Source organism: Marmota flaviventris, chromosome 7 (assembly GCF_047511675.1).
Source record: "Marmota flaviventris isolate mMarFla1 chromosome 7, mMarFla1.hap1, whole genome shotgun sequence".
Lineage (NCBI taxonomy): Eukaryota > Metazoa > Chordata > Mammalia > Rodentia > Sciuridae > Marmota > Marmota flaviventris.
In genome coordinates, this window is record NC_092504.1 from 145,078,504 (window position 1) to 145,104,635 (window position 26,132).

Here is a 26,132-nt window from a genome sequence, read left to right on the forward strand (position 1 = left end):
AAGCAAACCAGGTAGCAAAATTGTCTTTTTATCAGGGTTGAGGATCGTTAGGCAATAAACCTAGGAAATGTCAGACAGCATACTTAAAAAGGCACTTTTGAAGGTCCTTGACTGTGTCCTGTGGGTACAGTAAGCAGAAGTTGATCCCACCGGAAGTTGATTGATTGATCCCACAGGAAGCTGATCCACGCTGATGAAACGTCATGCCAGGAGTGGCTGAGAGGGGCCTTGAGCATCCGTCCCAACCAGCAACAGGTATAACGCTGGTGGAGAGCGGAACACATCGTGTTCCAAGAGCTGCAGTGCCCATGAACATTTCTGTGGCAGACCTGACCCTGTCTGTTATCAGCCCACTCGCACTTGGAGCAGGCCGTAGGCAGCCAAGGTAGTGCAGACTACATGGCTCAGCAGGCTGTTCATCATCAGCTGGCAAAGGCTGCAGAGGCCAGTAGAGTAGCAAAGACACTGCCAGGCTGAGCCCCCAGGCCTGCAGCTGGTGTGTTTCAGGTGCACTCAATGGTTTGGTTTAAGAAGCACTGCAAGCTCTGCAACCTGTGTCCAGGACATGCCTGCCTGCCTGCCAGATGCCCTGGGAACAGCAGCTGCTGAGAGCTGATGGGAGCTGTTCACCCTGTCAGTGGGAGAAAGCGAAAGCCATCTCAAGCTTCTTCAGTGCATTAAAACCCCAGCATAAAATGGAAATGTGGGCAATCTGAGTGGCCACTTGCCAAAAATGGGGTAAATACATCTGAAGTGTGAGGTGTTCTGAAGCAGTGCTCCTGCCCCAGCTGGAGGCAGCACGGGGGCGGGGGGGGGGCTGTGCAACCTAGGAAGTCAGATCACTGGAGCCAGTAAAGGCAAAGGACTTAGGCTTCCTGTCTGTTAGGCCATGTGCATGTTTGCTGCTGCTAGTATCTTCCTTGCTAGGGCTTTTATTAAATCGGCAGAGGGTGAGGAAGGCTGGGATTAATCTAGCTCCTAGCTGTATCACAAATATTTTAATTGATGGAGCTACTAGCTGTAAGTAACAGTTTAAGGGACGAGAAGCACGGGCCACAACGCCTTAAGTGTTAACCACAAGAACCTCTCAAGAATTCCAGATCAGATGTCAAGGAACCATTAGGAAGAGTTCACTCTCTCAAGAAGGCTTATGTGAACTTCACGTCCCAGAAATCTAACCTAATGACAACTGGCTGAGAGTAAATAAGAAAGATCTGTCACTAATTTTTCACTTTGGCCAGATGGAAATATGTCCTATTAATAGAATAAGAAATCCAGGTCCAATTCCAGCTTGAGTTTTTCCAACATGGAAAAGGATCTGAAACTGGACGTGGAAGCTCCAGGAGGAGGCACCGTGCGCCTCCCAGGCCCACACTGGGCCTTCTAGACCTCTACTCCCAGCCCTGCTGGGAAGTGAATGGTCATCTGTGGCCAGCACCTTCCCAGGCCCACCCAGCCTTTGTCTAGCAGTCGCCTCTCCTTGGGCATCAGTGCTGACCACACAGCTTTCCAAGACTCTGGGGCGCCACCCTGCACCACCCCAGCCCTTCTATACTCCCAGTCTACTGTGCCTGTCCCTTATAGGAGGATACAGTTTTTCCCCTTCAGGCTATTATTAAGGAGGAGGTATAGATGTGGTTTAATCGCTCTCCTTGACAGGTTGTGTTTGGAGGAAAGTAACTAAAAACTTATATCCTGAGGAAAGAGTCACCTTTTAAAATCCGGTCAGTCCACAGGAGTCGACTCTGTTCAAGATGATTGATAACTAATAATTCATTGGAAATCACTGTTTCCTCACCCCGCCCCCCAGATAATGTTCTTGAGACAGAGGGAAAGCCCTTTTAGGAAAACAGGCCCCTATTCAGCAAGAAAGCCTGAGCAGAAGGGAAAAGGACCTGAGAGGCTGAAGGCCCTGGCGACCACTCCATGGTGAAGCAGGCCATGGGGAGGGCCCACTGACCAAGCAGTCCACCACCTGCACAGGGACAGGCTGAGAAAGGAGCCTGTTGTCTTCATGTAACGCAAGCCACAGACTCATTCCCCACAGCCAAAGGCAAAGAAAGGCAGACAGGCAGGTGTGGCGCCACAGCAAACTGAATACGGAACAGTGAGAGCAGCCAGAAGTGGGAGCCTGAGACCCTGGTGCCATCACGACTGTCAGGGAAGGGCTGGATGCGAGACATGAGGAGCTGGTTGGCTCACAATCTGGCATCAGTATCTACTTTTTTCCAAAGTTTGATTTGGAGTTATTATAAATGCAATATTGTCTTCTTTCCCTGTGGTGTTGGGCACGGAACCCTGAGCCCTGTGCAGGCAAGTGCACGCCCACCCCAGTATTCTTAACCACGCATGTACTTTGCTTTCGGTCAGCCTCACGGTAGTAAAGTTAGCTGCTCTCTTCAGCCCCTATTTACCACTGTAAGCTTAGCTTCTTAGGGTCCTAAGTTTCACCTGAATTATGGGCAACAGCATTACATCACAGCCTTTTAACAACCCAGAAGTTGCCTTGAAATGCACAAGCCTATAAAATGGCAGCAGATTGGATCATTAAACCTCCACAAACTACCGGCCTGCAGACATCTGCTTTCCAGAGGCGACGGCTGCAGCCTACCACACAATGTGAGTCCTCCAAGGGGCTGAGCACAGCTCAGACTGACTTCCGCTCCCTCCCAAGTGCACTCCAGAGCTCTGCAGACTAAGGCCAAGTCTTTTAACCTACATGCTATGACTTTAAAGGTGATGGTTTCTCGTACTTCCTTTTAGTAAATTTGATCCCAGTATTTATTTTTTAAAATTTTGGGGTACTAGGGACTGAACCCAGGGGTATCCTACTACTGAGCTACATCCCCAGTCCTTTTTGAGACAGGATCTCGCTAAGTTGCCCAGTCTGGCCTCCAACTTGTGATCCTCCTGGCTCTGCCTCCTCAGTTTCTAGGACAAGTGTACACCACTGCACCTGGCTAGGTTTTTGAACAAGCTGCTGTAGCGAACTGAAAGATACACGTTAGCGGTTAAGATCAGCAGCTTTTAAAATCAACTGCTGTAACTAACTGAAAGGTATAAATTAGCAGTTAATATGGGTACCACTCATATAACAATAGGCCTGCCACTGATGCTCACTGTAACTCCGGGTCCCCTTGGCACAACCCTGCTGGACTTTGGCACAGGAAATATGTGGTCTAATTTCTCCACAGGGATCCAAGGGCTCCTAAAGGCGGCCCTGCTATTGACCAAGACTCAGAACAGTGCTGTTGCAGTCCTGCCCCACTATGTGCCCTGGCTCTCAACAGGCACCAAGTCAGACCCCATGATGACCCCATTTCTTGCACCCTGACCTCTTGCATTGAGCTGTTTCTCACAATTCCCTGATAAGAAAAGCAACTAAAAGTTTATTTCTAGACTGAAAATGTGGAACATGTAAATATAAAGAGGATCAAAAATCAGATAAGGCCGGAGTCATGAACGCTCTACTGTAAGACAATGCCCAGCTTTCCCGAGGGAGAAGGTGGCTGGGCCGAGGAGTCCTTCCAGCCTGTTGCTCAGAAGGCCAGACTACCTTTCAAAGGGATCAATTCTAGGGCTTGCATTCCTTTCCCTTCACCTCCTCTCTCCTTCTTGCTCTTCTCTGATGATGGCAGGCTACTGTGCCCCAACTTTCAGCCTACCAAGGAGCCATTCCTCTCCTCCATAAGAATGACTGGAAACAGATCTCACAGGGCCTAGGCCACCAGCCACAGCACTGTCTCTTGAAGGCCCAGGTGTGGAACCAGGGAGAGTCCTAAGCCAGCTCTTCTGAGGGCCCACCAGGGGCACCTGGAACTTCCCTCCTGCATTCCCAGGTCAAGCTGACCTTTGATTCTACCTCCAGTCAGTTTATAATGTCATTTCAACAAACACACTGACCAATTGGGAGACACAACATCTGTGTCAAGAAAGGGGATAATCACATGCTACCAGTACGCACTGGAAAGCATAACAGGCTGAGCGAGTTGAGCTCCCAGGCTCAGTCTTGGTGTGCGTGAGTTCCTCTCTTGTATGAGAACAGAGTGGCCACTACAATGTAGAAACCACAAGAGTTCCCTTCTAAGTCAATCCTGTTTCATCTGGTAACAACTGTAATTCCCATTTACAAAAAATAGAATCTCAAATGCCAAAGATTCAAAGTTTCATTAGAAAAATAAGCCTACGCTTTCGTTCCCTCACGCCCAAGTACTTAGCCCTAGGTGCTCAAGCCCAGCGCCTGGCGAGCAGGCGTCTCTACTGGTGCGTCAGCTGCTTTTACTTGGCTTTGGAATATGAACTGCTCTGAAGGTCCATGTAAGTTCCAGCTCTCAGCCACATCCGGACACTTGGATTTCTGTCCTGCTTTGTGCCTTAAGGGCAGAAGTCACCTGGAGCTACAGGACCAAGACCATGAGAAAGAGCTTCCATGCTGTGCCCTACCTCCTCCTTATCCTGCCTGGCAGCTCCACCTCACCTCTCAGATTCGGACCTGGAAGGAGGGGATTTTGTTCAAAGTCTCTTACTTCCTTCAGTACTCAAATTATGTTTGAATTTATTTAAAATGTTTTTTAAAAGAAAGAAAATGCAGTATGCACTTCTTTTACTGTTTCAACAAGGAAATGCTGAACCCCCACAGATAGGTTCCGAGTGCCCCACTCCACCATGGGTGCAGCAGACCCCCACTTGCTGTGGTTGCAAAGGAAGGATGTGCCATGGACTCCCTTCAGCTCCAGCCTGATACCAGACGGCGTCTTCCCACTGTCCACCCACTCCCAGAAAGCAGAAGCCTCTGTAACTGTTTAAAATCAGAGTGAATTCAGTCTCTGAAAGCAAAGCTATCTGTGTTGTTCGTCCTGCTCAATTACATGCATGCATGAAGACTGCTCACCCCGAACAAAATGGCGCAGGTACGACACTGGTGAGGAAGTTTGCAAGTTGTTCCTGGCAGGCAGAGCAGCCAGAACAAAGGCGAGAGGGACCGAGTCCTGACAGTAAGTCTCCCACCCAAAGGCTAGAGGGGCAGGAATAGGACTGACATCTCTAAAAATTACCGAGGGGGAAAGCCACCTCTGTGTGCTCCTCCTCGACCTCCCCGAAAGCCGCCCCTTTCTCCTCGGAAGTTGGATCGATTTCTTTCTCGACCACGGCCAGCCGAAGTTCCCCCTCTTCCTCCTCCTCTGGGAGCGCCACCACCCCGATCAGACTTAGATTTGGGAGGAGGTGACTTTGGTCGAAGTCTCTCAATCTCCTCTGTACAGCCAGTCAAGTAGGAATTAGGGGCGCTGAAGTAGGATGCGTATGTCTCTGCATTGTAGTTGCTATTTGTCAGTGTTGGTCCAACTGTGAGCCAGCCTGAAGAGGAGAAAGACAGACAACCCATTAATCTGCACTCCCTTGCTGACCCTTCAGGGGTGGGCTAAAGGCCCTGTGCATCCTTAGGATAGCCCTTCACTCGCCCCACAACAGCGGCCTCCCTTACGGAACAAACAGCACTTCATCACGGTCACGTTTTAAGGACTTCACACCTGTCAATCCTGTTTCTTCTGCAACATGCCTTTTGTAATACATCCTCCTCATTGTTCCCCATCCATGTAAGATAGCACTTATATACTATACTGAGTTTGGAATCAGTGAAAATTTAATAAATTACATATAACTTTGCTCTTCATGCCAACAGGACCTTTTTTATTTTTTTTTTATTAAAATCTCAGAAGCAATTTTTGCTCTACTCTTCACATCCAAAAAATATTTACAGTGGATAGGTTCTAGAAATCCAAGAGGATAGATAAATGGCCAAGGCTGTGAAGAAATGTTTAACATCAAAAATCATCAAGAAAATGCAAATCAAAACCACAACAAAACGTCATCTCACCCCAGTTAGAATGTCTATTGTCCAAAAGCCAAGAAATAACAAATGCAGGTGAGGATGCAGACTAAGGGGCCCACACACTGTTGGTGGGAAGGTAAGTTAGTACAGTCACTATGGAAACAGTGCGGGGTTCCTCCTAGTCTAGAAACACTCCACAGGAGAGACCCAAGGGCACTGGAATCAGGAAGTCGAGTGACCTGCCCAGGCGTGCTTGCTGCAGCACTGTTCACCACAGCCGTGTGGCAGGTCCAACACACAGCAGCAATGTGGGTGCAGCTCGGGCACCAATGAGCCAGATGAGCACTGCACGATCTTATCTATAGGAGGAGTCCGGAAACAGAATGGCCCTTATGTGTGGCCTGGGAGAGGCATGGGCTGGGCAGAGGGGCCCAACAGGTACAGAGTACAGTGAGGAAGAGCAGCTCTAGTGTTCTACAAGGCGCAGCAAAGTAGCTATGGCTGACAACCGAATACTTAAAAACAGCAAGTAGAGAGATTTTCCATGTCCCCAACACAAAGAAGTAATATACACCTGAGGTGAAAGATCTGCAATTACCCTGATCTGATCAGTACACACTGTATACACACACATACTAAAATGTCACTGTACCCTGTAGATGTGCATAATTATTATGTGACAATTAAAAATATATCAAAAAAGGGCTGGGGACGTGGCTCAAGTGGTAGCGCGCTCGCCTGGCATGCGTGCGGCCCGGGTTCGATCCTTAGCACCACATACAAATAAAGATGTTGTGTCCGCCGAAAACTAATAAATATTAAAAAATTCTCTCTCTCTCTCTAAAATATATATATATATATAAATAACTGAAGAAGACTTTTAGGGGGTGAAACCACTGCACCCGGCACTGAATGGTAGAGAAAATGTTGCTGGCTGATTATATAACAAGTGTCCCGCACCAGTGGGGAGCCCTGAAGAAGGGAGGTGAGGCACCCGCAGAGCAGAGATGAAACGGGGAATCTCTGCACCTCCCTCTAAGTTGGCTGCAAACCTAAAACTGCTCATATCTGAAGTACACCAAAAGGAATCAAACACGTAAAAACTTCATCTTACTACCTTTTTTACTTACTACTCTTTTAAAATACATATCCCAAGGAATCACACAGTCTTTTTTTTTACTGAGGTCCTACCTGGTCGAATGGTACTATCTCTTCCAAACAGATGAAGACGTCTTCTACCAAGACAAAAATGTTCAATTATATGAAAAATTTCCACAGGTTTTTCTATATTTCCAATCTCAGGTTCTTCTGTAATAATCAAGTCAATGTCGACATTAGCATGAATGAAGTCCCCGTCTGTGCTTCTCTTCACGGTTCCTTTGATCCCCATGAGGCAGTGTTCCTGCACAGTGAGAGCACAATAGCACACTTTCTACCAAGTCATATCTCATAGCATTCCTCAATTCCAAAACAATCTTTGTTTCTGAGTTTTTGGGATACAGTTGTGGGTGTCTGCTGGGTGACAGGAAACACAGAGTGTCTTCTACACCATCCCTCATAACACTTAACCCCCAGAACTCGTCACGGCTGAAGAGCCCAGGAAAGAGACATTTCCACCAGATTAACTGAACAGTAGATACTGATTTGGAAATGCTTGAGAGAAAAATATGAGAGTAAAGAAAACAAAACAGTAGATGCCATACCTTTGTTCTCTGGAAAACAGCCTTGGGATCTAAAGTCTTTGTCTTCCCAGGATTGTTTTTGTTGGTTTTAATCCAACAAATATCTTCACATCTTCTGTAACCCCACTTGCGTAAACACTAGAAATATAAGAATTAAAGACAGAAATCCTGAACTTAAATAAACAATACTCAAAATGAGCAACCAACACTAAAGAGCTCACTAAGTTCCAGAGGTCATGGTAATTGCCTTAGTGCAGACAGAAGAAAGAAATGCCAGTCTCAAAGCACCAGTCTCAAAACCAGAGCCATAATAGAGTTGTACTAATGCAAAACACACTATTAAACACCATGCACTGAAGCACTGCATTCTGCCCCAAAGGTTTAGTCAGAGTGAGCATTCACCTGAAATGCTTCAAAATTCAAAACTTTCTGAGTACCAACAGCTCAAATGGTTTCAGATTTCACAGCATTTGGATTTTGATTTTGGGATAAAGGATGCTCAACCTGCTAAGTCTGCAAATAGTCCAAAATTTCAAAACCTCAAAAATCAGAAACACTCTAACCCCAAGCATTCTAGATATAGTACCTGTATTACCTTTCATTGTCAGCAATAGGTGTTTTAACTAAAAGGAAACAGAGACCCTACATAATCACAAAATAATCCAAAAGATAATTTGGTTTCTGCCACCTTTATTTTTACGTAATCACAAAATAATTCAAAAGAGAATTTGATTTCTGCCACCTCCATTTTCTATCTTCTGACAAATGTAAACACTGTTAAAACTTTTCAAACTGATTCAAACTGTTAACTTCTGTCAAATCAGAATCTAATAAAACCTCATTTCTACATACAAAAAGTTCAGACTAAAGCTGCTGTGCATCTGTCTTCATTGGGTAAAACCTTATTCTGTCTTCATGCAATTCAGAAACTAGAGGTATGAAGCTCAGTCCCATGAGCATGCAGCAACAGTGGGGAATCCATGACAAGCAGGTGCAGGCTGGAACTGAAACATGCACAGGACACAGTTGCCACAGAGTCAAGAGGGGGACAATGGACCAAGCAACATAGCGCTGCTGGCGCTGTGATCTAGTACAAAGATGCAGCAAAACACAAAACATGTGCTTCCTGGAATGTTCTAAAGTGAGACAGACCTCAAACTGAGATTTCTTGAATCTTTAAAATCTCAAAAGATCAAGGTCAATATAAGAGTCCCTCTTATCCACAGGGAGATGTTCTAAGACCCCTGGTGGGTGCCTGAGACCAGAGAGTACCGAACCCTACTAATTTTAAATCAGGCATAGTAAGAGATTAACTTTTTTTTGGTGGTGGTGGTGGGGGGGGGGAGGGGGGTACCAGGGATTGAACTCAGGGATTGAACTCAGGGGCACTCAACCACTGATGCACATCCCTATTTTGAATTTTATTTAGAGACAAGGTCTCACTAAGTTGCTTAGTGCCTCACTTTGGCAGAGGCTGGCTTCGAACTCATGATCTTCCTGCCTTAGCCTCCCAAGCTACAAAAACAATAACTATTAAGAGAAAAATTACAACAATATATGTACATAAAAAGGTATGTGATGTAGTCTGTCTTTCCCCTTCATGTTGCATGCAAATCACCCTGACAACCCAGATGGTCACTAAGAGAGGAACAAGCAGGTGGCATACATAACACATGCATAACTGACAACTTATAAATTCTGGAATTTTCTATCTAATGTTTGCTGACCATAGAAACCAAAACTACAGGGGTGAGGGTTGGGGTTATTTGTTTCTGTTGCAAATATTTGGTTTTTGCTGGGCACAGTGGTGCACATCTATGATCCCAGCAACTTGTGAGGCTGAAGCAGGAAGATGCAAGTTCAAGATCAGCCTCAGCAAGGCAAGACCCTATCTCAAAATAAAAAAGGCTGGGGATGTGGCTCAGTGGTAGAGCACCTCTGGGTTGAATCCCCAGTACTGACAAAAATTTGTTTTGCACTGGAAGTTCATAATACCACCACGGCCTAAATCCCAAATGACCTAATCCACTAATTACCGAAAGTTATTGTATTGTAATCATTTTGGCCAAACTGTGCTTTCACCAATGAGATGCTCTGCTCCATAAATGAAAAAGACAGACCCTCCTAGTCATTTTTCAACTTAATTTGGGGCTGGGGATGTGGCTCAGTGGTAGAGCACTTGCCTAGCATGCAGAGACCCTGTGATAAATCTCCAAAACTGGAGGGAAAAATTTTAAAAAATAAAATAAAAACACATCAGCTGAATTTGAGGGTGAGGAGGAAAGACCAAAGTCAGACATTAGAACCAGAAAAGGTAAATACCACTAGGCCTACAGAAGCAAACAGTGTTCCTTTCTCTCTCCTTTCTTGTTTTTGCACAGCACCTTGGGGAACTACTGCTAAATAAATGCACAGACCCAGCTGGAATACAATCATGGTCTAGCCTTGGAAGCAGCAATGCTGCCCACCAGCTTCAGCTCACTACTTCTAAAAAAGAACAGAGTGACCACAGAGCTTCAGCGCTGGAGCACAGATTTATCTCAGTATACTCTTACTTGTAATCTCACATAATCATGCTTAAACTCTTCAGCCACCTCCCCAAATCAGCATGGCTGAATGAGACCGTCTGTTGCATGACAGGAAGTGTGTCCTCAGAGTGGGAAGTCTAATCCCATAGCATGTGTCTAGACCCAAGACCCACAAGACCAAGTGCCTTTGTGCTGGGGAGCAGTTGAGCTGATTCCTGATCCCAGCTGCAATGCTCGTGCTATTCTTCTTGAACAGTTTATTATTGTGTTTCTTTTGGCACAGAGAAGCTCTGATATAACTGAAAATACATTAAAAGTGCTATAATTACTTTCTCACTCTTATTCATTCAAATTGTTTCAAATGCAGTTATTATTCCAGTTTGACTGTCATTTACAATTCAGGAGTCCATGCTATTCAGAGCAACACTTTTTAGCTAATTATAAGGAACCATAAATGACACCAAGCTCATTTTTGTACTATAGTTTGGAGCTTCAAATCTCTAAAATATTGTGTTCTTACAGCTGTGACAAACATTTTTGAAAGAGCTGCATTCTCCCCAGTAAGCCTTAGCTGAGTCAGGGGTATTGTTTTTTTCTTTAGCATATTTAAAACTATTCAAGAAACAAAGAACAAAACAACATTAATCTTCAAATGTATTACACAGTATATTTTAAAAAAATTTTTTTTAGTTGTAGATACACAAAACTTTTATTTTTATGTAGTGCTGAGGATTAAACCCAGTGCATCACACATGCTAGACAAGCGCTCTACCACTGAGCTACAACCCCACCCCTAATATATTGTTTTATATTTTATAAAAACAGCATCTCACCACTCTTCCAAGGTCCAATCCCTCCCCAGAACCACACCAGAGAAATATAAATGACCGGGGTGCTGCAATCTCATCAATTTCTAACTTCATGATCTGTAAGAAACCAAACATATGTGAAATATTATACACAAAATACGTACAAATATTTTGTTTCCTATTCATCCCACATTGAAACTAATGACCATCAATTGTTCCTGTACCAGAATTCTCAGTAGATATGTTCTTTAAATGTACCCATTAGGAAATAAAATTGATGGAAAATCAATTTTATCCTAAAAAAAAAAAAAAATCACTTGTTCTCCTGTTTTTTGTTCGTTTATATACAAGCAACACACACCCATATGTCAACCCACGCACGTGCGAGCACACGCACACACATATATACATAATATACACACACACAGAGTTATTTTTATATGGAAAGAATAAACAGGAAATTGCATTTTCAGAATTATGGCATATGACAGAAGTTGAGAGGTACATAAGCAACATTATACTAGAAAAAAGAAAATGAAATGGAATGAGGTTAAATGAGCCCAGAGTTAGGGGCAAAATTAAAATGAAATGTAATAACAAATGTTTGGAATGTACTATGATTTTGGTATCCATAAGAGTACTTCTCCCTGCAATCCCAGTGGCTTGGGAGGCTGAGACAGGAGAATTGCAAGTTCAAAGCCAACCTCAGCTAAAGCGTGGCACTAAGCAACTCAGTGAGACTCCGTCTCTAATAAAATAGAAAATAAGGCTGGGGGTGTGGTTTAGTGGTCAAGTGTCCCTGAGTTCAATCCCCAGTTCTAATAAAAAAAAAAAAAAAAAAAAGAAGAATATTTCTCAATAAATCAATATGCAGTGTTTTCTTATGATTACTTTAAGTCTAAAATGCTCTCCCCCATTCCATTATCGTTTACCTTGAATGTGTTGTGCCACAGTACATTAAAAAAAAAAAAAAAGTCCTTCAATAATTAAATCTACATTGTGAGCAGTGATTATGCAAGCAACAAATTTATATGACATTCTTTACCTTTTTGGTTTTTTCTAAAGTTAAGAAATTTCTGAGACCATGGTTCATGCTCTGTGCCTTTAAAACCAAACCTCACAGACTGGCCAGAGAATACAGAGTTCAACCCAATGTGAATCCTAAATGTGATAAAACTCAACGCTTAGATTTTCTTTTCTTTTGACTAAACTGACAAAGGTGTTTTCTTATTACTACTCAGTTTTGATGAGAACATGATGAACTCGAGATGGTTAAACACCTCTAGGAATGTGAATGTGTAAAACCAATATGGAAAACTTCTCAGTTACTAAATCTTTTTGTCTGGGTAATACTACATTCTATACACTTTTCTGATTTTTCAACAATGAGCACAAATTAAAAAACATTTTTAAAGTGGTTAAGAGCCACCAAAATGTAAATAAAAGTGCTAAGTGTATTAAAGCTAAGAGGAAAAACTTCAAGGAGGAAGAACGTGTTATTTAGAACAACAACAACCATTAAATGAGAAAAAATACGCAAAAACCCAAGCACCTTTCTACAAGGCACCAGACTATGACTGCAGCCCTTCCTGACCCTGCACCTTCTGCACAAGACTTTTCTAACTCTTCTTGAAATCTGCTGTTGCTTGGTTCCTAGGGCATTCCCTTTCTCCTGGTTCTCCTCACTTATCTCTTTTTTATATTTCTTTTATATGTGCCCCTTAAATATAAGTGTTTCCCTAGACTTCACTGTTAGTCCACTTTTATCTTATCTGTGACATTATCTTAGAATAAACTCATCTGTTTACATGAGATAATGTGCTTATCCTCCAACATCTGTCTTCTGAAAACAGATTAATCTGTTCTTTAAGTTTCATACTCTTCCACTTGAATGTCCCGCATACACCTGAAGTCAACATGTTCAACGTTATCAAGTCCATCTAATTCTGCTCCTATTCTTAAATTCACTTACCCCCTCATCCCACACACTTAACCAAATGTATCTCCTGAACTTTACTAAATGTATCACCTTTCTATTATCACCCTAATTTAAGGTCCCATCATCTCAGGACTAGGTTACTCCAAGAGACTTCTAACTGTCCTCCCCATTACTTCTTTGCCTCTAGCTCAACCTCTACACACTAATCCAATGTTCTTTCTTAAACTGGTTAAAACCTTCAAATACTTTGTAATGTTTTCAGAATGAAAGTCAAGCTCCTAGAACAGATCAATCTGTGTCCAACAGGAGTAACACACAGGAAGACCTGCTCCACCCCACAAGCCAGTCGGTGGCCTCCATTCCTCTTGTTCTTGCAGTTCCTTCTGTCGAAGCCTGTCCAATATCTTCCTTGCCTGGCTAACTCAACTGTTCTGCTTTCATCTTCTCAGAGTTCACATGCCCCACATTGCTAGGCTGGGCCTTATTCTCAGGTCATCTCATGCAGTCCTCCATTACTGAGCCAATGAAACTACAAGGCATTCACTGGTTTTGAGCAACATTCACCCTGTTAAACTTTAAGGCAGAATACCAAGTCCTGTTCGTCTCTGTCTCCAAGCATTACCTACTAGCATCGTTCTTGGTATGTGGGGCTTTCATTACTGGTTATAAAACAAGACACTTGTGTAACTAATTCAGGTTAAGAGCTTATTTAACTTCTTTTACCACCTGTAGAGTCAGTTAGCAATCATTCTACACTCTTTTATGCTTTCCTAGCTATATATCCAAGTACCCTAAAACCAAGAATGAATCTTCTACAGTTTACACTCACTAATTGCTCAATTTTTGCCTCAAAAAGAAGAATCAAATTAAAGATATGTACTACCTGTCAGTGCACCTTGGACACTCCTTCATAATACATACTTTAAACCTGTATTTATAATCTCTACAAAAGTAGAGATGGCATATGTGGTCTTTCTTTCTATCACATAAATGTGTATTCATTTGAAAAAAAGAAAACCCAGCAAAACATGAACACTGTCACCATACATCATCCCATGTCCAGCATCTCTCATTGGCGGTGATGCCGGTCTCTCTGTAATACTCTTCCAAAGGTGGCTCCAGGAGAATCACGTCAAACTTGGGTGTCAGTTCTCTAATGTCAAAGGCTTCTATATCTGCTTGTAAATACCTGTGTGATTAAGGCAAAAAACAAACAAGTAAAAGATTTTCAAATACTTTATAGATGGTAATAAAATTTCTTAAATATTAATAAACATTTCTTATTAATTAATCATAAGATAATTATTCAAAGTCTTTTTTATAGCACATTTTCTTTCTTCAGCACAGAGATTAAACTATCTACCAGAAAGTCTTCCTAGGACACAGACGCAATCACTACGAAGCAAAAATAAATATTCCCCATGGATATCTGGACTCTTATATTGACAATGTATACTGGGATGTGCATCTCTGACCCCCTTTCTATTATCATCTGACTTTCCTAAGGATTTTTTTTTTTTAAATGTTGATGGATCTTTATTTTTTCATTTATTTATATGTTGTGCTGAGAACTGAACCCAGGGCCTCACACATTCTAGGGAAGTGCTCTACCACTGAACCACAACTCCAGCCCCTCATTGTTGTTGGTTTTTTTTCTTCAGTGCTTCAGCTAATTTAAGCTTTTTTTTTTTTTGCTGGGCTGGGGTTTGAACCCAGAGCCTTGTGCATGCTAGGCAAGAACTCTACCAATTCAGCTATATCCTCACCTCTTGCTTCAGCTAATTTAGAAAAACTATTCCTCAGTTAAGTTAGTCCCTTTAAAAAATGGCTTCCAAATATGAATGTAATTTTCTTTTGTTAGTTTATTCATTAGTAAAATATTTATAATAAATCTTTTCACATTACCTAACATTATTATTATTAGCCTTTACTGAAAAGTGATTTTCACACAGTATGAAAGTATTTTAAACCTAATATGCTTTAAATGTTAAGAGTATTTTTAATTGAATGGATATTAAGAGTATAAGGCCTGCCTACACCAAGACTTATCTGTGGTTCTTCTAATGACTAACAGAATGTATTTTATTAAATTGTTTAACAGAAAACATTCAAAGTTAGCTAAATATGAAACAAATATTCTCCAATTTCAAAGACATTACACACATTTTGGAGGAAAATGTCATGTTGCTCAAAGGTTAAAATGAATGGTCACACTACAAGTCATTAAGGGGACGGGGATGTGGCTCAGCTCTGTGGTACAGCTAGGCAAGGTCCTGGGTTTAATCCCTAGCACCAAAGAAGGAAAGTGGGGGGACCTCAGGAAGGAAAGTGATAATTAATTTGTTTTCTTCAAGTTATCCTTGTTTTTTTCACCTAAGTTTTCTAAATTTTCTTTAATAAACAAATTACTTCATAAGAAAAAACATCATTTAAAAGCATTTTAAGCAAATCATCAAGCATACAATAAACCTGAATTATCTTCTAAAAAGAAAAAAAAATACTCAGAGGTAAAAGCCAATTTTCTGGAAAGCTGAAAAGTAATTTAGAGGAGAATGTGTGCCCAGCACCAGAGTTTCAAACTAATACATTAAGAAGAAAAACAGCAAGTTAATCTTAAATAGGTATTTTGCACCCCCTCCCCACTAGTTTTTTTTTTTTAATGTTCAAAACATTTATGAAACCACTTGAGATTGACTTACATAACTACAACAAATAAAGTATTTGATGATAAATTGTGGGATACAATGTACTTCCCTCTTGAAAAAAAGTCTTATTTACAACTTTAAGAACAAAGGTGTTTTTTAATTAAATGCAGATTTTAGAAATACATTTATTATGTAGTGTTACTATAATAAAAATGGCTTTTCCAAGAATCGCTAAGTATCCAGGGAAATTAAGAGGTGAACTTTAATATTTTCAATCATATTCAGAAAATATAATGTGTTTACTTGCTTATTGAGTCTTTGCCAGTCTGAGCTTTTCAGCTTTGGTGATTAATTTCTTAGTGCCTCTCTTACTTTCCTGAGGCTGATTAAGTTTGGACTGTCTATCTACCAAAATCCTCTGCCAATACCTCTGTTTGCAATCACCAAAAAAGACCTGAGTTTCCAGCAGTGCTTTTTTTAATTTCAGTATATGCATTCGTTACTGCTTGAGCATCCTCAGGAGTTTTAAATCTGATATGGCATTCTGTATCTCCTTCTAGCAACTCAACATAAAAAACTTGCGAGATTGTGGCCAAAGTGTTCTGTACAACATCATTCATGACTTAAAATACACGTAATAATTGTTCAAGTTTTTATAACATTCACACAAAAAAATTTATCAAATCTACAAAAATCCTGGAGTTCTTGAGTAGCTGTACTGCAACAGAGCTCACGAGCTCTTCGTTTTTGAAAAAAAAATCTAAATAACCTCCCTCCCTGCCAGTTTTAACTTTATTATTCAACCTGAAAGTATCAAGCTGTTAAATTTTATCTGAGTAGAATGAACCCTGAAGCCTCTTCTGAAGCAATGTAGGTCTCTGCTGCTGATGGGGCACACCTGTGTTCCAATCCACAAGAGGTGGGACCCACAAACACGAGTGTGCAGTCCACCTTTGCTCTTTGATGACAGCATGGGGGCACAAGGAGCTCAGCAGGCCTGCCCTGCCTCCTGGAGCCCCCAAATGTCATCTTTTTCTCATTTCATTTCATAGGCAGGCTCAGAAAACCAGAGCCTGAAAGTATCAGTGACACTTATAAAATTGACATTTTTCTTCTGAAAAAAAGGAAGGTCAGAGAATAAAGCACATGACACTTAACCTGAGCTGGGAAGGAGGTAATGGTACAAAAGCACTTACATAGGAGGAGTGTTAGACTTTGCTATTAACTCGTCCTTGAGCCTAATGAGCTCCCTCAGTTTAGGGTATTCTTCAAATCTGTCAGCTAAACCTGGGGAGAAAAAACAGTAAACCAAACTTGTAGGTTGAGAAAAAGTTGTATGAATGTATTTTGCATCAAGTAGAAGTTGGATTTCAAAATCCGAGAGTGAAACTCCTTGTATGATGGGAACACAGAGCCCTGAACATTTCAAAGAGGGCGTGATGAAAGAAGTTGAGAAGAGAGTACTTGGAAAGTATATCTGACTTGTGCAACATCTGAAGGGCCGACCACACTCCCAGGTTGCAAGCAGGGTACCACGCGTGTTCCTCAGGCCACAGAGAGGTTACGGTTAGGGTGGTTTCAGGTTGTGCCTTCTGTTTTATAGAGGGTCGAGAGCTGACTGTGGAAACCTGATGGTGATAAGATTTTCACACTTTTTTTTTTCTTTCTTTCTTTTTTGTGGCCTTTGGCAATGAGTTCTCCCCCAAATTCCAAGGAAATAACACCAATCTATCCAAACTTACACATTTACCCTGGATGCCAAAGAATTTATATTCCCATCTGAACATGGAGGTGTTCATGGCTACTAAACTCTAAATTTTGCCAAATACATGGATGAAAAATGTTATAGCCTTGTTTCTGTTTGCCTCTTGTTTCTGTTAGTCATCAGACTAATGATGTTAAACATCTTTTGATGTTCATTAGCCATTTTCACTTTATCCATTCATATTTTGCTCACAAACTTTTAAACTTTATTTTGCTTTATAAAATTTTTATGTTCTTATTTTGATACACTTTATGTTTGCAGTCTTCATTTTTGGTACTGGGGATTGGACCCAGGGATGCTTAACAACTGAGCCACATCTCCAGCCCTTTTTATTTTATTTTTTTTATTTTGAGGTAGGATCTCAATAAAATTGCTTAGTGCCTCACCAAGTTGCTGAGACTGGCTTTAAACTCGTGATCCTCCTGCCTCAGCTTTCTGAGCTACTGGGATTATAGGTGTGTGCCACTTCTCCCAGCTTTCAGTTTTTTAGTAGAATATTAAATTTGTATTTATTCTCTTAATAACTACTGTTTTTCTTAAAGAATGCTTTCATTTCTTCAACAAAGTAAATATATTCTAATAATTTCACATTGTAGTATTTTTAGCCCTCTGATTCATTTGCATTTGTTAATATTGTAGGGAGCTAAATTGGTATTTACTCCCCAAATGTTACCAACTGTCTTAAATCATTTTTTTAAATTTGAGAAAATAAATTTTTTATAGCAGTAAAACAAATTTTGGACTAAAGATTTACTGAGAAATGTCCAAACAGATATTTCTCCAAAGAAGATATTGAAATAGTAAATATGCCTATGAAAAGATACTAAACATTATCAGTCACTAGGAAAAATGCAAATCAAAACCACAAGGGCATACCACTCAACACCCACTAAGACAGCTGTGATCAAAATCTCAGACAAGTGTCCAGATATGAAGAGCCTGAGACCTTTCCACGCTGACGGTGGGAATGTAAAATGGTGGAGCCATCATGAAAAACACTGGAGTGGGTCCTCAAGAAGTGAAATACAGAATTACCACATTTAAAAAAATAAAAATAAAAAAGTCAAAAATTTTTGTTGAAAAAAGAAAAAGAATTATAAGATCCAGCAATTCTATTCCTTGGTATATACCAAAGAAAAACAAAAACATACATCCACATAAAAACTTTTATATAACTATTCATAACAGCATTCAGCCTAATAGACCAAAGTACAAAACGAAACGAATGGATAAACAAAATATGGTGTACACACACACACACACACACACACACACATACACACACTTACTCACACACAAAGGGAATATTATTTGGTACTAAAAACAAATGATGGACTGATATATGCTAGGACATTAATGGCCCTTGGAAATATGTTAAGTAAAAGATGCCAGTAACAAGAGACTACCTACTATATGATCCCAATTATATGAAAGGTCCTGAAAAGGCAAATTTATACAGAAAGAAAGTAAATTAATGGTCATGTAAGCCTGGGGGTAGATGAGAGGAAGTGTGGACTGTCTACTAATGTACAGTACAGGGCTTCCTTCCTCAGGGGAGGTGAAGATGTTGTGAATTAGACTGATAATAGTTGACAACTTGCTATGGACATACTAAACACTGAATTATACCCCTAAAATGTGGGTGAACTATATCGTATAGAAATTATACCCAAAAAGTAATCTTGCTGATGAAAAAGAAAGGTGTACTAAAAGCACTCAGAACACAAAAAGGAAGTCAAGCTGAAAAAAATGATTTTTTTTTTTACAAATCATCTACAAAACTGAAAAACACATGCATATAATAGCAATAGCATAATCCAAATAAATCTGACATACCTACATCCCTGATGAAATTCTGAGGTCTATGTCCAGTGTCTACAAAATGCTGGCAGTAATCATTATGGGGATTTAAGCTCTGTGTTCCCTAAAGAGAAAGTCAAAGTTAACAGCATGCACTCTGATTTGGATACAATAACTTCATACTGTGTCTTTTCTTAGAAAGCCAAACAAGATATGATTTTAAAAGTTGTATATTTGATAATACCACTAAAATGACAGCATGACTTTTCATCAACTACTGGTGTGAATATACCATTGTCTCATCTGAAATAGCCAAATATAAGAATATTTCATAAATAATTTAAATATTATTTTATATAATATTTTATAATGATTATAAAATATTTTATAATAATGATCCCTCAATAACTGAAAAAATCCTGAAGAAAAATAGGTACTTAAAATCCTGAAGAAAAATAAGTACTTAAAATCTTTTCCAGCATGGCTAGACATGCACATGCCTGTGAACCCAGCAATTTAAGGATACCAAGTTCAAGGACTTAAGACCATGTCTCAGAACAAAAAACAAAAAGGGTTGTGGGGTTAGCCCAGTGGTAAAGAGCCCCAGAATTTGATCCCAGTATGATTTTTTTTTTAAAAAAAAAGGTGGGGGGGAATCTTTGAGGCACAGAGCTTAAATGTGAAAAGTTACAAGATTTGTAAATTACTTGTTTTATTTACCTTAAGAAAGGTACTAGAATCTTTATAAATCTCTTCTTCATATGGCAAATTTTCTTCTTCCTGTTGCATTTCTAGTTCATCCTTGAAAAATGAAGATTAAAGAAACATATATACATAGGCTACTTTTTCAATTATCATAATATTTCATATTGGCATTAAAGTGAAACATTTAAGTCTTTGCTTTTTCATCACTAGATCTAACTAGTAAATAAGTTTGAGAGATGGTGGATGTGGTAATTATCTTGACCTAACCTTTTTACAAGACACAATTAAAAATAAAGGAAAAAATCTTTTAAAAATAACTAGTTGATTATTTTTATAATAAAACAAAATTTCCTTATCATTATCACGAATAATAATTATCTATAACTACTAGTGTTTGGTTGACTGAATTGTCTAGAATTATTTATCTCTATAATTTACTGTAATGTTAGCATTTAGCTTGAATCATGAAATTTTGTTTTTATTAGATTGAACCATATGAAACTGCACATTTTATAGGTCAAAAATGTTAGAATATTAGAAATTGACATGACTCAACCTAATATAATCACAAATATTTAAGTTATATATAAGCACATATCAAAGTATAAAACAAAAGACCATATTCATGAGATCAGGAATTATATCATCATAGAGATTTACTGAAACTATGATTATTTTGAAAAGAAAAAAAAAGAATGTAGGCTTTTCTTCCATAATACTTTCTTTTTAACTAAATACCGCAATTATAAGTATAGAAGTTGGGTTTTTCTTCGGTTGATTTCAGAAATGGTTCTACACTGCTCTCTAGCCCATGAGTTCTCAGAATATTCTAATTATCCTACCTAGCCTACACTGTTACACAAAATAATGCAACTCAAAAAAGACTGCTGCAACTGGGCCCACGCCTATAATCCCAGTGGCTTGAGAGGCGGAGGCAGGAGGATAGTGGCTTCAAAGCCAGCCTCAGCAATTTATCCAGGCACTAAGCAACTCAGTAAGATCCTGCCTCTAATAAAATACAAAATAGGGCTAGGGGTGTGGCTCAGTGGTTGAGTGCCCCTGAGTTCAATCCCAAGTACCCCCCCCACAAAGACTGCTACAGTCTCTTGGAATTCCAAACAACAAAAGTGCACACCAGAAGGTACACATATCTCTTTCCTCTTATAACAAACATCACGGCCAGTGTGTGGTAAGCACAACCCTTACATTAAAATAAGGGAATGTTCATAAAGGTCATAATCTAACCGATGGTCTCTGCTACTGACAACTATTTTAACACACCTTAGAACTCAGCTTTCTATCAAATTTGTTTTCTTGGATGTCAACTTATGATTATAAGAATTTATTTTTTCTAGACTATAAAAATCACCCCATTCTCCACTTGCCTTATATTCTTCTACTTTATCTTCATCTGTCTCTCCTTCATCCAGACACTTACGCTTTGCATTTGGAGCAGAGGTGTCATAGGAAGCCCTGAAAATTAAAACAAAGAATCACACACAAATACACAGAAGATGCATACTGTCTACTGGAAATATTAAATAGCTTGTAAAGGCAAAACTTTCCTGGTGAAACAGTATCTCTTTACCCAGTTTATAAATCATCCAAGAAACTGATGCAATGACAATTCTGTACTTTATGAGAAAGGAACCAAATAAGAAAATAAACTCTTATAAACTAGAATACTTAAAAAATTCTGAAATGCTTTCTAAACTATCAGTGTATACATTTTGAGGGCCAAGTATATTTTTTATAAATATATAAAAATTATAATTGAAAATATATCAGATATATAAGCCAATTCTAGTCTAACATTCCATTTTCTAACTACTTATAAATGGGCACTTAATATAGTCAAAAATAAATATCTTTTAAGTCATGAACTGACAATATAAACCAATGTTTCTAAAGAACTTTATTTTGATATTTTTCATAACACATTCAGACCTAGGGTTGTTTATTAAAACAAAGATCCTAGTACAATAGTAACATGTTATGAGAAAAGATGATTTGGCTGACCTGCAAGTCTCCCTCGTTTCTGCAATTTCTCTCTGCTCATCTTTGCTGTTCAACACAGCACCAATGCTGTCGGCGCTCTCAGCTCCCAACTAAGGAATGGCAAAAAACAAGTCAAATCACAATTCACTGGACAGCGCTTCCTGGCATTTGTAGCAGAATGTAATGTATCAAACATTTAAAAAACAAATGAGTGAAAAAAAACCACAACTCACACTTCAAAGAATTGGATTAGCTGATAAGACAAACTGGAAATACTCTATAACAAAACCATGTTAGTTAAGATTGACTCTGGCAGCTAGAAAAGTTTTTTATTAGGCTTTCAGTTATATTGGAAATTGAGGCACAACTTTAGCCAACCTCCTGCTTTGAAAGTACATAAAAGTGTACTAGTAGTAGTAGTAGTAGGAATAACCAGAAAGAGTAGTTAATGTAGATTTTATATAAGATATTTTTTATGAATCAGTTCACATATTGTACCTATTTATTCTATTATCTAACAAAAATCCACCCAGTTTTATTTAGGCTTTTTGATTATAGGCACAATAGTGAATTTTACTAGTACCTTAAACATGGTCATGTTGATTTTGGTAGGCAACTGGGAAAACTGTGCAATTAAATGTGGCAACAAATGTAAACACAGGCTGGACAAGTCAAACAGGCCCAATTCACATAAACTGAAAGCCAAACCAAGGTGTAGCCACTTACACATTTACGCACAAGGGCATGAGAAAATCTGCACTGAATAGTCCCTTGAGAGGAGGCTTATCAGAGCAGCAAGTTACTGGCCTTTAAACAGCCACCCACTCTCCTTCTAGTCCACCCACTTCGCATGGTGCCCCTCAAGTTTCTCCAATGATAAATCTCTTCCAGGATGGGCATGATGGTGCACACCTGTAATCCCAGCGGCTTGAGAGGCTGAGACAGGAGGATCGTGAGTTCAAAACCAGCTTCAGCAAAAGCAAGGCACTAAGCAACTCAGCAAGGCACTAAGCAACTCAGCAAGACCCTGTCTCTAAATAAAACACAAAATAGGGCTAGGGATGTGGCTCAGTGCTCGAGTGTCCCTAAGTTTAATCCCTGATACCAAAATCATCAGCATCAGCAGCATCATCTCTTCCAATCTTATCAACTGTTCATAAAATTTCAGCTCCTCCAATAAAATCTTCCTGGCTCCTTTTCTTTTTAGTCAGGAGACAGCATATCTACTTCCTATAATTGGAATACTTCCTCACAGTAGCTGCTCAATAAATACATAAATAAAGGAATGAGACTGTCTATTGAGGTCTAAATGAGGATATAATGCTTTACAAGAGAAATGCCTTATATCAAAATTCTGCTTCTATTGTCTTCTCACATTCAAACTTTTTTTAAATTGTAGAATGACTACACCAAGTCACTCATTTTTCATGAATTTTCAAATAAGCATATTATTGCACTAATGGGGTTACTCCCAAGTATATTGCTGGTACTAAGAATATTACTGGAGTAATCTCTGATAATTTGTTATCTTTTATAGACATACACGTTCTCTGAAACAAAGGCAGAAGTTAAAATAAAAGACAGGTGTAAACTGTTGCTTGTAGCATCGACAGTCACCACCATGGTCTAGGCCTATTTACTTACTACAACCATGTCTTCATTCCACAGACTACACTGACCTGGGTTCTACTCCTTTGGTTCATCAACAACAAAGGTTTGTTAAAGGCTTACTTTGTGCAACCATCAATGCTAGAGTAGAAGTCAAATACTTCGCATGTATACTCTGCTTATCTGTGAGTGCACAGGACAGTGTGAGTACGGTATAAACAAGCAATATACAGTATCAGATTAAGTAATAAGGTCAAGAATGTCTGAAAGGAAGAGCCTAGACCAAGGAAATCAGTACAGATTTCATCACTAAATTCTGAGCTGTGCCAGGAGGACAGACAGAATTCAAATTTTAAAAATCAAAACCTATACTGTATAAACTATGTTCTGGAGACTACTTCACCGTTTGCCTTTTTCACAGAGTGAATGAGGTGTCTGTCACTAACTGCATCAGGCATTCTAACTTACATCCATCTGAAAACTCAGGGCAGCGAAGTGTATTAGGTGTAAAAGCCTATGCTAAAACTGCAGCTCACAAACTTACTAGTTTTGTGGCCTTGGGCATATGAACTAATGTTTTTTAATTCTTTTTTTTCGAATCTTTATTTATTTTTATGTGGTGCTGAGACTCAAACCCAGTGCCTCACATGCACGAGGCAGGCACTCTACCACTCATCTACAGTCCCAGCCCCATAACTTAAATTCTTTAAGTACATCTTTTTCACCTACAAAATACTGAGAGCATTTTATTTGCAGGATCAAAGACAATGAGTGTTAAAAGCTTAGCAAATCATGACATACAGAAAGTAATTAATAAATGGCAGCCATTATTAAATTTTATACACTTTGTAAGCTCTTTGAGGGTGGGAGCTACTTACATTATTCACAGTTCATCTGCCAACACCCACTAGAGTCCCTTGTATCTACTGACTGTAAGGCAATCAACTAATAACTCTTCTGTGAATGTATTTTGAGTTAAGTATGTTTGAATCATAATTAAAGTTAAAACACCTTTCTTCCTGGCAACAAGAGCCACTGAACATTTCTGAAAACATAATAAAAGAAGGTGGAACCAGGACAACTTAGACACCTGGATTTGTCCCAGCTCTTTATGAAAGAGAGACAAGGAACAGATCGGATTCAATTCCCACATTTTAACAGGATACCACAAATTTATTCATCAGATCATAAAGGAGAAGAGGTTTCAGGCTAACATTCACTAAAACTAGATTTAATGCTGAAAAAAAAGCACGAAGCCCGTGTGCTCTCCCCTTCACTGTCATTGACCTGAGCGGCAGATCTGAAGTCTACTCTCTGATAGCTGCAAGCATTAACTGATGCACGAGAAGCAGCGAAGACGCGGGGTTAGGGGAAAAGCTTTGGAGAGACAAACTGGGCTCAATTTCCTGGCGAGGCCAGGGTCACTCCACCTCCGAACCCCATCTGATGATGCAGTAGGGACCTCTACCCATGTCGGGGTCGTGTGGCCTAACAATTCACACATTCGCCGTGGTGACCCGCACGCGTGCTGACGGAATCTGCACCGGCCTCCTTCCCGCGCGGCGCTAGGTCCCCAGCAGGTTCTGCAAACGCAGTCCACGCTGAGCTCGAGAACTCGGTGCTGGCCGCGAGGGCAAGGCACCGACCGCCGAAACCTTGGGAAGGGAGGGAGCCACCCGCCGGCCTAAGCCACCCCGGCGGCGCCGCGCCGCCCGCCGTGGGCCGCCCGGCACCGCGTCCCGGGCCCCAGCCCCGGCCTCCGCGGACCTGCTGCGCGAGGAGCTGCCGCCGCAACTTCTGTCGCTCCCGGATCTCCTGCAGGCGACTGTCCATGTCCCAGCGGTTCACAGCACCCGGCCCTCGTCTCTCGCGGAAACCAGGCCCCGCCCAGCAGGCCGCCCCAGACCGCGGGACGCGACGTTCGCCGGGAGCTCCGCTCCACCCGGCCCCGCCGTTCGCCACTCAGGACCGACTTCCGGCACGGCCCGCACTGGCTCAGTCCTACCGGAAGTCCCGCCTCCAGGACGCCGCGATTGGACCCTTCCTCCGTGGCCCAGGAGGGACGCCGCGCTCCGGAAGTCGCTGAGAGCGGCGAGCGGGGCGCTCGCCTGCTGCGGGGCGCCAGCGTCATTTCGCCTGGTTCGGTGGTTCTGAGCTCTGGGTACCTTACCGGTTAACTGGCGTCTCCCACAGCGCACACTCAAGTCTCCCTGGGTGGAGGGCGTACTAGCTCCAGCAGCCCGCGCTGCGAGCCCTCCAGCTCCGCCTCCGCCGGACGCCGGGAGCGGGTCGGGAGCGGCCTCGGCCTGCTCTCCTGGAGCAGCAGGGTCAGGCCTGCAGTGGGGAGAAGGGAACGAATAAGCAGCCCGTGGTGCACAGACTGGAAAACCTGTTGTGTATTGTTCAACTGCAATGAAAAGCAGTTTCAAGCGAAAGGCCTGAAAAGTTGCTTGACACACAGCGACCTGCACTTACAGGCCTATTGACCGTATATGCTAAAGCATCTTTTTCAGAGATTTATTTAGGAAGTAGAGACACATAAAAGGGAGGAGGCAGGCTATCTCCAGAATGAGATGCCCCTCCTTGAGTTGGGTTCCAGTATTTAGAGGGGCAGTAGTCAGGGCCCGGACTGGAGGTGGAGCCACAGGGGGACTTGGGGCCTGCCACTCATCAGTTGCAAGGCCTCCTGAGTGTTTTCTGCATCTCAGAGGCTCAGGGGTGTTTCCTTTGAGACACAGTATATCTCTTTACCTAAATCGCCATCTCATCATCCTCACAAAGGTTTGGTGAAGGGTGAAGATTTGACTTCTATGGCTGCTTCAG

The 26,132-nt window shown here is 41.0% G+C and overlaps 1 protein-coding gene across 1 annotated transcript; it reads right to left on the bottom strand.

Moving 5' to 3' along the window:
* Positions 1-12: 12 nt before the first annotated feature.
* Mettl14 (methyltransferase 14, N6-adenosine-methyltransferase non-catalytic subunit) lies at positions 13-25,261 on the bottom strand. The gene is made up of 11 exons (XM_027952327.2): positions 25,077-25,261; positions 21,723-21,811; positions 21,089-21,176; positions 19,719-19,799; positions 19,035-19,122; positions 16,630-16,720; positions 13,836-13,977; positions 10,874-10,966; positions 7,534-7,650; positions 7,022-7,232; positions 13-5,355 (listed from the first exon to the last, which is right to left on the bottom strand). Exons 1-11 carry the CDS (start codon positions 25,140-25,142, stop codon positions 5,051-5,053), a joined length of 1,371 nt encoding a protein of 456 aa, XP_027808128.1. The 5' UTR covers positions 25,143-25,261; the 3' UTR covers positions 13-5,050.
* Between the last annotated feature and the right edge of the window lie 871 nt (positions 25,262-26,132).